Raw genomic sequence first — 12193 nt, 5'->3', positions numbered from 1 at the left:
AGCATGTGCAGTTTGCATCTGTAGGGCAGCATGATCTTTGTGATAAGAGAGTTAAATTTGGTTGGTAAAGGGAGACACTGCGTATTATGACGTTTTACATTATGAACCTGATTGTATTCTCAGCTGTAGGTAGCCAAGTTACAAAAAGTTGCTGACTTCTGATCTAAACGAGCTGCCTGATGCTCACTGGGACACCATTTAAACCAGGAGATGAGCTGCTGTGGATAGAGACTGTTGCTCAGGCCACATGAAAGGAATGTATGAATACTGAATGAGAAAAAGAAAAGATCAAAAGTAAAAAAGGATGAAAGAAATAGAGAACAACCTCTGACAATTTCATTTTGTTATTTGAGCTTGGCTGAGAGAACACATACAAAATGCCTGGTATCTTCAAGTCTGTAATTCACAAAGTCAGTTTTACCTTTGACCACACTGACTTATTCCACCTTGGGTCTAACTCAGGCTGTAAATGACAAAGAAATGTCTGGACAATTCAAATGGACAAACAAAGCCAACACAGCATGGCAGAGTAGTACAGTGATACTGTTTTCACAGTGCCCCCCTTCCCCTGCCTCCAAATCTGTCTCTTAGTTCCCCCCGTCAGTCCAGCCTGGGGCTGAGGGGCTGTTATCTGCTTTGAGTCTGGGGCACCAGGCTGCCATTGTGGCCACGGCCACCGACCTGAGGGTGCTGGGCCAAGGAGGAGGACGAGGAAGCAGAGGAGGAGGGTGGGACTGAGGGTCTGTGGGATGAGGCTGCCGAGCCCGCTGGGCGCTGGCTTTGGTGTTGGTGGGACCTGCTGTTGCCCCCTTTAATGCGGGCAGAGGGCTCCTGCTGCAGGTTTAGGATGCTGTCGATGGCGCACTGCAGGTGCTCGTTCAGAGAGTCGTCTGGAGGGCTGCCGCTGGAGAAGCTGGCGTTATCCATGTCGGGGGAGTCTGACTTGCAGCGTTTGGCAGGAAGCAAAGAGTCTCGTGTGAAGGAGGACTCCGGAGAGGGAGGCCCAGGGGCATGCTGGTCCATCCTGAATGTGCCACCTGCCCTATGTCTATTTTTTCCACTCACCCTCTTGTATTTACTTACATCGGTCTCTTGGTCTGCGTGCTCCTCCCCCCTCTCCTTTGCCCCTTCTCTGTCTAGGAGCTGTGGGAGATGGTGGTGTTGAGTGGTTTTGATACCACGGTTAAACACCTCGTCCATTTCATCCAGCCCCTGCATTGCACTCTCTAAACGGCCCGTTTCGTGGCTTGACTCTGTGTGAGTGTGCAAGGCCTCCCTGCCTCTTTTCTCCACCTTCACACTGGCTATCACTGTCCGCTCTGAGGGAGGAGATGAGGCCTCATGCCTGGGGGGTGATGGCGTGGGCCTGGGGTAGGACAAACTCTCGTCTCCTCCCCCTGGGACACCAGGTCTGACCCGGGGACTAATGTTTTCCCGGTAGGTTTTACGAAGGGGGAGACGGCAAGTTGTCTGTGAGGGAGTGGCAGTGGAGGCAGAATTGTGTTTGACCCCACCCATGTCGTGGTGATCCAATGTTCCATTCATTTGAGTGGAAGAGGAGGAGGAGGAGGAGGTGGAGGTGGACATCGACCAAGTATGAGAGGAAGAGGTAGAGGAAGATGGGACTGCATTGGGGGGAACATTACCTCTCAGCGGTGGGTTACACTGAGTGGTTGCAATGGTGACTGATGAGGCAGAAGAAGCAGTGCATACTGGGGACTGAGTTCTGATGACTGTAGTAGGAGGAGTTGATAAAGGGTGGGACTTTGGGTGTGGTACAGCAGCTTCGATTTGAGTCTGAGGCTGGGATATGGACTGGCTGCTCTGCTGAGGTTGAGGTGTGTGCACTGGATCTAAGGCAGTGTTGTGGACCACCTTACTGAACCCCGTCTGATCCTGCTTGATCTTCAGCTTCAAGCCAATTCTCCTGCGAGCCTCGTAGGTCTTAATAGGCGGTTTGCTGGTTCTCTGTGGGAGAGCGTCATCATCATCGGCCACTTGAGAGTTGAAGGATGATGAGGAGAAAGAGGATGATGCTGCTGGAGCACGACCGAAGGAGGAGCTGGTGGGTTCGGCCACCAACCTGCCTGCTGCAGCTGGCGGCGGGGGACAGCTGCTGGACCAGGACACAGAGGCTCCGCCTCCACCCTGCTTTATTACTAGTTTGGTAGGGGGGAAAGGGGTAGTAGAAGGGGCGGCAGGAGGTGCTGCAGCTGCAGCTGGAACTGGAGCAGGAGCTGGACCTGGAGATGGGGTGGGTGCAGGAAGAGGGTTTGGGGCGATGTTTGGAAGAGTGGCTGGGACAGGCGCTGCAGGTGCTGGGGCAGGGACAGCAGCAGCTACACCTCCACTCACTGAGGTGGGCTCAGCAGAAGACAATTTCTGTTGGGATGAAACTACACTCTCCAACATGCGCGCGTTTGCCACAAACTCCTCTGCAATTAAATAAAGAGAATTATATCATTATCATACATCAAATGTAGATCAAGAGAACCACACAACCATGTATGGCCACAGTGGTAGGGTACCTGGTCTCTCCTTGGCCAAAATCCTGTCCTGACTCAAGGCAATCTTCTCCTCCTGAATGAACATCCGGTCAATCATCACCATCTCTGCCGAAGGGCCCAGTCTCTGCTCAGGTTCAAACACCAAAAAACATCAGTTCAAAATCAATTCAGGACAAAGGAGACCACAACAACGCATATGATGGGAATGCAGGTTTATAAACTTACTTTTGACTCGGCAAAGAGCAGGTGGCGATATTTATCCAGCATGGCCTGGGTCCTTTTCAGCAGATGGCAGGAGACCCTCTCAAATTCATCATCCACTGTGCACAAGAGTAAAACAATGTTCATAAAGATTGTGAATTTTGGAAAAAGGTATTAAACTGTATGTTGGCCATGGAGTTTGTTACCTCTTTGATAGTCTTGAGAAGAGTTGGCAGTTCCCTGGTAGAGATGGTAAGGCAGCAGTCTGTGCAGTGTGTCCTCAAAAGAGTGGAAAGGAGCACTGTAGTTTGGGTGAAGCACTGAACCCTGCTGTTTCCTCAGTTGTTCTAGCATCCTGCAGCAAGGCATGCGTAAAGAAATACTATTTAGAAAAATGGCATTATAAGATTATAAGTTAAAATAAGCCATTAAAATACATGCGGCACAGACCTGGCTTCTTTGCTGGGCTCTGCACTGAAAGGCATCTTCATTGTTGTCGTCTGTGACATGAACAAAGATGAAAAACAGGGATTAAACCTTCAAGCTGAAGCTTAAATATTAGAGCCAGTTTTTAAGAACATCACTAACATGCAGTGACACTCTTTACCTGAGTTTGTACTGGAGCTGGGGGCTGTGGAGCAGGCATTTGAGTCAGACTAGCTCCTAACACTTGTATCTGCATCCCACCTTTCCCCAGAGTCATCCCTCCAACTGAGCTGATCACCCCTGGCTTTGGCTGAACCTGAAAATCAGAAAGAAGGTTAGACACTGACAAAATGCATGAAAGGAACACATTTTAAAAAAACTATCACTTTGAAATTCAGTATTGAGCTAACACACAATACACCATGCATGTCTTAGGGGGAGATGGCTTTGTGATGTTGCCTACCTGTGCAGGCTGGGTAAGGCTGGCAGGAGTGACAGTCTGATTCACCATTGCTCCAGCTGGCCCTTGGGCTCCTGAGAATACCTGTAAGTCACTTGATGCTAAAACAAGAGGAAATAAATCATTACAAAAGGGGAATACTTCAAGGTGTATTCAGGGTCCAGCCATTTTACATCATTAGTGGTAAATTGTGTCTAACCTGTAGCAGGAGTTTTGACGAGCACCGACGTCGGCTGCAGCAATGAGGGAAGCTGAGCAGGTGTACCAGTGCTGGCTGATGATGCTATCACCACTTTATCAACAGGCACGTCTTGCTGGGAGCTGAACTGACTGGTGGCTTGAGGCTGAGGCTGAGCAGGCTGCTTGGCCTGCAGCAGGATGTTCTGCTGGACCTGAAAACACACCAGGACAGTTTACTTGCACGTTTTGTAGACAAGAAATCCTAGATGAACAAATTTGGTTTCCTAAAGCCTACTCTGACTCTTGGTTTGTAATGATAAGTTGATCACCAATCCAATCAATATGAGTATACTCACGTACTGTATGGGATGTTTTTGCCCTCTTTTCAATATTGAACTCTTTTGAATAGTTGAAAACGTTCAAAACTGCATACATGCATCACATGCATCACATGTATTGCAATCTACAACACCATGTACTGTATCGGATTAAAAAAAAAACTACACTGTTGGGGTTCTTCAGAATGGGAAAAACCACCTCATACTGTTACAGCACACATTTGTTGGCATTGCAGGGATCGATCAATTGCTGAACTGCTGAAAGGCGATAAAGTAGCATGTGAAGTCAAAATACACAAGATTATTTTCCTGGTAAGACCTCTCATTGCATGCAAATAGGTTTTATTAAGAGAAGTTTGTGGTGAACTGAGACAATACCTGGTGCAGTTTATCCAGCAGCTGTTTCTGCTGAGGTGAGGGCTGGGTGATGCCTGACAAGGTCTGAATCTGCGCTCCTACTAATTGCAGGTGGTGCTGCTGCTCTGCTGTCAGGCCCTGGATGGGAACCTGGGCTTTGACTACAGCAGTGGCAGAAGTGCTGACAGGAGGAGCAGTAAACTGGTGCTGTGCAGGTGGTGCAGGAGGAGGCTTGGGTGACTGTGACATAGGAGGCCTATCTTGTTGATAAGGGGCAGGCTGTGAGGCTGGCCGTGGCTGAGGCTGAAGCTGAACTTGAATGTGTGCCTGCTGGGGCTGTGTCTGCTGCGGCTGGCCTTGTGGAGCAGTTTGGGGGGACTCTGCAATTTGGTTATGGACAATAAAGAGCGGAGGATGAGATGAGGGTGTGCATGAGCGGGAGGGAGTTTGAGACTGAGGCTGAGAGGGTGGATGCGACTGCTGTTGATGGTGTGGTGACTGGATCTGCTGGCTCAGAGTGAGAGGAGACTGGGAAGGCTGGGGGCTGTCTGCAACTGGGGGTGCTGTAGTGTGAGTGGTCAAGGTCGGTGATGGGGACATGCCCTGGATCTTCAGAGGCTGCTTATGTCCACTGGATGGTACCTGAAGAAGTGGAAGCACAATATACTGATATGCTTATTTGATTCAAGAATGCAAACAATATTTCAACACAGGAGGAAATCAGGACATCAAGCACAAGAAACACACACACTGAAGGTTCTGCAAGCACACAGTAAATATTATTCTAGTACACGGTTCAAGATTTGACACTAGATACTAAATAGGGCTGGGCGATATGGCTATACCAGAATCTTAATTAGAATATCTTTTTGACATCAGTATATATGTTATGATATGGCAAATGTATGCATGATTATGTGTAAAACACTTAAAATTATGTTTAATACAATGACAGTGTTCCACTGTTACGCATTGCATTAGACAAAACTCTTCACACATGTAAAACAAACACCCTAATAGCATATTTTTGGCTATATTTTTGGGGGGTTTACTCACACTTTGCTTGAAACTGTTAATTTGCACACAAGTAAAATGATGAACATATTTGTATATTATCACAATTATTATTATTATTATTTTAGCTTTTATATTCTACTTATTTGTTATCAAAACAATAGCACCTTCAGACCACAGCAAATTCCTTGTAATGTATGTTACTTGGCAATAAACAGTTTCTGATTCTGATTCTGACAATGTCACTGAAAGTCAATATACAAAAATATGGAATTATCGCCCAACCCCAAAACAAAATTACACAAAAGGTGGGTAAAACAACACCAAACAATACAAAAGCAAAGTGTTAGACTTTAAAATCTAATAGTTGCTGAAGTGAAAGTAGTAGAAGCCCACTGATTTTTTTCTAGCATTTGAGGAAGATTAGACGTAAAAAGGGAGCAATGATCATTTGGCGAGCAAAAAAGAAAAACAGTTCACAAAAGCAAGAATTCAAGATCTGCGGGCCTGTGATGGTGAAGTAGAAGGTGATCTGAAGACTTCAGGGACTGGGGTCAGGGGAGCATGTAATTATCGTTTGGGGGTCATTACACTGGTCAGACTAGGAGTTACAAGGGGTAGTGGCACCGTAAGCAAATAAGAATCTAAATGAGAAGTGCAGGGTTGAGAGGTGTGGATTGATCATTGGAAGGTAATGCAGCAGATGAAGGTGAGTTAAGTGAATTTGATTGAGCAAGGTGAGTTGATTGAATTTGACTGAGCAGAGTGTTAGTAAAGAGGTGAACAAGTTGCACTTGGCACCTTGGTAGCTCTTCCATTAAGCATGAGCATGGTTTTTGTATTCCGTTACAAAATACATACGTATTATTAGAATGGATGAAAAACATACCAAATTACTTAAACAATTCACTAAAGTGAAAACAAAGACCTGGCACTTAATTGCCAGTCACATATTCTATAGAGCCGCATACAGCTAAATATTAAAATAGCACAGTGGCTGACACACAATACATATGGACAACTGGAATGATCATGCCTTTACATATAACAAAGCAATGTTAGACACACACAGAAGCTGCAAGCGCATGAGTAATTTTTGAGCTTAGATTGCATAGCAACTGTGAGAACCATGGAAGCAATGACTAATGCAGAAGAGTACAGAGCAGTGATGGGGAAAGGTAAGATACCCTAACATTGTGGCGGCAGCAGCAACAAGTGGGTGGGGCTTGACATAAAGGGGCATTTCTACCTGCTTTACCACTGCTGTCATGTGGGAGGGGCCAGGGGAAGGGCTGTGACTCTGACCCACCCAAGAGTCAGTTAATTGGCTGTCATGGACAGCAGGGGCCGGAGCAGTGATGCTGTTGCTGCTGACGATTACAGACGCTGGTACGCCCACAGAGGGGGTTGACTCATTCTCTGTTTGGTGGTGCTGCTCCTGATAGGAGTACATTTACCATTTCAGGACGAGGAGGGAGGGAGGAAGGGGATTGGAGGGAAGGGGGAGTAAAATAGTACACCAAAGAGGTCAGACCAAGTTATCACTCCGTGCATGTTATTATTTTTTAAGGCAATGTTAACTGTACACAATTAAAGCAAACGTGCAAAGAGTGGAACACTGACCTGTTGCAGGAACATCTGCAGAGACTCTGGGCTCAGGATCATACTGGAGCCCTGGTTGGTGAACAGTAACCTCCCTGGGCTGTGCTGAGCCTGAGGGGGGACCAGCCCCACTGCTGTGACAGAGGAAGAGGTGGACACAGACATGGACGGAGAAGAGGTGGGTACTGTGGTAGCTGTGGACACAGAGGAAGCCGGTTGCATGGCAAGGATAGAGGATTGCGGTACATGCTGCTGAGTGGGATGAGCAGCCTGGTCTGTGGAGCTACCCAGCACAGTAACACACTCTCCAGGCTGGCCTTGAGCCATGGTTGCTGCTCCTGTGCTGCTGCTGCTGGGGACTCCACCTGGCTGAGGTTGCAGGGCTGGCTGAAGGCTGACTGCAGGGCTCAGCCCCTCCACCTGACTAAGCATGGTCAGGGAGTTCTGGATTGGCATGCCCTGTATGACTGTCTGGGTGTGACCTGAGACAGTGTGAGTCTGTGTCTGGCTTTGACTCTGAGCCAATGAGACAGGCATCTGAAAGAGGGTGGGTGTGCCCATCTGACCAGGCTGGAGCTGAATGGGTCCAGAGAGGATGTGGGCAGCCCCAGGGTGGCCCTGTGAAGTCAACACCTGACCCAAGTTGATGTTCTGGTTTGCCGTTAAAATCTGGTTTGCAATGAGCTGTCCACCAGGACCCTGACTAGTTATGATGTGACCCCCAGGGTGCTGGGTAAGGATCTGCCCACCTGCTTGTAGCTGTGGCAGGAGAAACTGGTGGTTCTGACCTTGTAGGACTGTCTGAGAGGGAATAACGATGCTGCCTTGTTGGTTTAACAAGTGGACACTGAGGGGCTTGCCAGATGGTTGTGCTGCTTGTTGTTTGAATAGGGTTTGTTGAAACTGAGTGCCTTGTGTTGTGGCTTGAGTACTCAGGACAACGTTAGAGCCTGGTTTTCCTGTCAGGAAGGCTACATTCTGAGCAGTAGAAACTGGAAGTTGCTGCAGCCCTAGAGCCTTGTGGGCATCATTTTGCAGAGGTTGGGGTGCTGGCTGTGGCTGCTGCTGTTGTTGTTGTTTGAAGAGTTTCGGTTGGATGGCTCCCCCCAGAGGGGGTTTAGGCTGAATGGGTGTTGGTGTGCGCTGGATGATCACGTTCTGCATGATTTGGCCTTGAGTTTGCGTCTGAGGTCCAATTCCTGAACTTAGAGGGGTGCTGCCAAAGCCCAAAAGCCCAGCAGGAGCAGTCATTGTACCGCCACTGCTGCTGTTTGTGCTGCTGACACAAACAGCCGGTCCGTTTAAAGCTGGAGATCCCAAAGTGGCTTTGTTACCTTGGATCAGAAGTCCACCCCCTGAGCCTCCAAGCCCCGCCTGAGAGCCAGCACCTGATACCTCTGGCCCAGACTGGTGCAGCTGGTAACCACCCATGGCTTTAGCCAGGATTGGCTGCCCAGACTGATTGATAGTCATGACTGTAGGCTGACCCACAACCTGAATCTGTCCAATACCCAAATGTCCAGACTGACTCCCATTAGGAAGAGCTTGGAGACTTGAAATGGGTTGAAGCGTCACATTTCCCAGGCCCACAGGCTGCATAAATGGCTGAACACTAATGGCCTTGTTCATGACCTGGGGTTGGAGCTGAAGGGCCTGCTGAGCAAGCACTGACCCCAGCATGTCAGCTGTGGCATTGGGAGGAGTAGCAGTGGTGCTCGGGGCTGACCCAGGGAAAATTGCGGCTGCTCCCCCAACACCAACACCTATGCCTACACCAACAGCAGTGCCTCCAGCCCCAGAGAGGCTGGCATCAGGTAGTGTCTGAACCACCTGCGTAAGGCCTGGAATTCCAAAGGAGCCCAGGTCCAGCTCAGCCTCTGCCTCCTGTAAGCTTTGCTCTGTGATGTTGGCTTCAGCCAAGCTCTGTTGCAGGATGTCACATGGCTCGTGATTTGTCCCAATGCCATTGCTCCCACCTTCACCACCTGGGGATCCTCCCAAGATGTCTTCATCCTCCAGGAAGTCCAGGTCAACACTGACTCTGGGCAGGCCTGCCGGCTCATTGGCCGACAGCTGGACTGCAGGCTGGACCTCTGGAACATGGCCCTTAAAGGAAAGAGAACTGAAGTGAAGCCAGGTGATGGATGGATTTTGATGACTAAAGTGGTAACGCAGACATGGAAACCCCACAAAAACCTCTTGTCACATCGCGGCAAATCAAAGCTGGTAGAGTGTAGATATGTTAGTGGAAAGGGAGGGTATTTGGAGATGCATGCTACATAGATGGATAGAAAACAGAAGGAAGAGGATTGGGGGATTTTACTCACCCCAGTGGTAGAGAAGAACGAGCTGGAGGGGTCACTCGAACCATCCAAAAGGTCGTCAGTGTCCAACTACAGACACACCCACCCAGGATAGGACAGACAGAAACCAAAGGCACCCAAACCAGCAGGCAAAAGCCACCAGGACAGAGAAACATACAGACCATCAAACAGAGGAGGAGGGCAAGGACAGGACAGAACACAGTCCAGAAAACCCAGATTGTAAAGAACCAGTGAAAAGATAAGCAACAGAGGGGCAAAATGATGGGAATAACAGAGTTGGGAAGTGTTAGTATTAGCATTTCTCATTTTGTGAATTAGCCTAACAAAAAGAGAAGACAGGCTGTGATATCAAAAAGCAAAGACAACCATTAAGCAGAGGAAGCAGTCAAGTAAAAATAAATAAATAAATGAAAGCAGTGAAGGACGTGGGTTTCAGAGTGCATCAACGTGTAATCTGAAAGTGACTTAAGTAGAGAGTCATGCGAGCCCCAACTAAAATATATACAGTGAAGACTCTTCTTCACATCAATTACAAACCCATTTCACTTTTTTACTCTCATACTCACATGGGTCTCAGATCCATGAAGAAAGTCATTGAGAGCTTCTGGGTCACTGCAGGAGAAAACAATATGATTCAGAACAGAACAAGACATGACAAAAGAGACAAATATAAATGTGATCTTGTGCTGTGTCAGCAATAACTTACCAAATTACATCTAGAAGGCACCTGCCGTCTTCATCATCCATGACAACTGTTAAAGATGAAAAAGGCTTTAAATTCCATGATGATTTGTTTTATCAATACACTCTGAAAAAAAAAGCCTTGTAAAAAAAAAAAACCCTTCCCCAAATAAATAAATGTATCAACGATGTGTACACATTTACATTTCTATTATATTGTCGTTATATGTGACAACACCACATTTTGACAGGAGTTAGCCAAACCTGATGATGAACAACTACAAACTACTAAAACCTTTTTTTCATATGCCCCTCTGCCTCAAGGAGTGTGTCATGTAGTTATACATGATTAACAATAATTTTGTAGTCAAAAAATCAAAATGACATTTATGCGATTCTTTAAGAAAAGCTCTGCATAATATCATTATCACACTATTTCAGCCTGGATGGTCCGTAGAGGAAATAAACCCCTTTCTGTTGCTGTCTTGATGCTGCACTACACACTATGCTAGAAAGAACTAAAAAAAAAAAACACCTGAAATCTTAATATCTTGCTTTCAGATTGTTACTTGTTGTTAGACTTTTCAACGTATCACAGAAGAATAAGTTATATTCAACATAACTTTTAATTAAGATTCTACTAGCCAACTCCTAGTATGGGATACACGGTTGGCTGACTGCAACATGGATCCTTAAATCCTTTTTTTTCTGCTATTGTTATAAAATAATTATTTTATTTACTAATTGCCCTTACAAATTCCACCACAGACCAAATATAGAAACCTGTAGTTACTTTAGCTTGGCTACATGTCTAGAATTGTTTGTCAAAACTCATTGCCATGAGTGACTGTTTTTTTTTTTTTTTTTTTTATCACAATCCCTGTGTTTGTAATGACTCAAAACATTACATCACGTATTACTGCCAGACCTCTCTGGAGCTTGCTGTGGGTCTTGTGAGTAAGAATAAAGCAAGCACAGAGGCAACTATGAAAAGTCTGGACTTCAATAATTATAATTGACATATATGGGTTCCTTAATAAAACATTTCGCAGTTAACATTTTAACACATGAACCCATTTTCATCATCAATCGTAACATGTCAAGTTTTCAAACACTCAATAACAAGAAACCGTCTGCTGTTACGAACTCGTCCAGAGATTATAGTGCAGTTAGCGGTTACATTTGCTACACACAGAGAAACAGCGGACGGCAATAGACAACAAACTGAAAACGCGCGGTTTTCACGCAGCCTGGAAAGATTTCCAGTGCGGGCTCTCGATGAATTTACTACAAGTCTCAACAACGGTACTTCCAGTAACACTCTCACATCAGGTCACCAAAATTTCCTCGCAGACATGTAACCGCGGTTGTGAGGGGAACACATCTCCGGTTGCCGCTCTTAAAAGGCAGCGGATCGTAGCCATTACTCGGTCAGAGCAGAGCCAGTGCGCAGGATATGAATGGAGACACTACAAGCGGCTTGCTACATGCTAGCTGGTGTTTTCAAAGAGCTTTGCATGCATATTTTGCCGATTCGTTACAATACACAATATGTAACAGCTACATGAGTGACTTAAAGCTCTAATTTAATAAAACGTTTGATTTCAAAATCCCATTTCACCTCTACTCCCAGCATTTGGATGCATCTGGGTTAAATTTCGTTAGCCTAGCTAGCTAGCCTGCTAAGCCAACCAGCTATCAACAATATTCAGACGTACAGCTAGCTTGAGCCTTTGACATTCAAAACAAACCACCGAGTGACACAATTTTAACACTCATACTGTACAGCGGCACCTCGATTCAACCAAGACAATGCAGTATTGTTTGCTTAGAAGTGTAAACGCAATTGCGTAGCGAGCTATCTATCTCTCCTTGCAAGCAAAATATGAGTTAATGTTGGAATACTCTTGGATGAGGGGGGTATGCTTGGGAATTCGGTGGAAAATGACTATGTTTGCCGAGCCGTGCAGCAGTGTGGCGTTTCGATTGCGGTAGCTGTGCAGTTTGCGGCTTAACTGCAGTACGCGAATATTGCAGCTTTGTTACAGTTATTCGGATAAATACAGAAATTGCTACATTGTAACAAACTCACCCGAGACGATA

At 46.5% G+C, this 12193-nt stretch overlaps 1 protein-coding gene across 1 annotated transcript; it reads right to left on the bottom strand.

Moving 5' to 3' along the window:
* Positions 1-427: 427 nt before the first annotated feature.
* bicra (BRD4 interacting chromatin remodeling complex associated protein) lies at positions 428-10156 on the bottom strand. The gene is made up of 14 exons (XM_070906263.1): positions 10116-10156; positions 9976-10021; positions 9413-9478; positions 7107-9191; positions 6733-6921; positions 4491-5111; positions 3794-3986; positions 3598-3695; positions 3316-3450; positions 3159-3208; positions 2915-3063; positions 2733-2827; positions 2529-2634; positions 428-2435 (listed from the first exon to the last, which is right to left on the bottom strand). The coding sequence occupies exons 1-14, from the start codon at positions 10154-10156 to the stop codon at positions 628-630; spliced, it is 5682 nt and encodes a 1893-aa protein (XP_070762364.1). The 3' UTR covers positions 428-627.
* Between the last annotated feature and the right edge of the window lie 2037 nt (positions 10157-12193).

This window comes from Enoplosus armatus, chromosome 5 (genome assembly GCF_043641665.1).
Source record: "Enoplosus armatus isolate fEnoArm2 chromosome 5, fEnoArm2.hap1, whole genome shotgun sequence".
Classification (NCBI taxonomy): domain Eukaryota; kingdom Metazoa; phylum Chordata; class Actinopteri; order Centrarchiformes; family Enoplosidae; genus Enoplosus; species Enoplosus armatus.
This window is presented reverse-complemented; position numbering and strand designations above follow the sequence as displayed.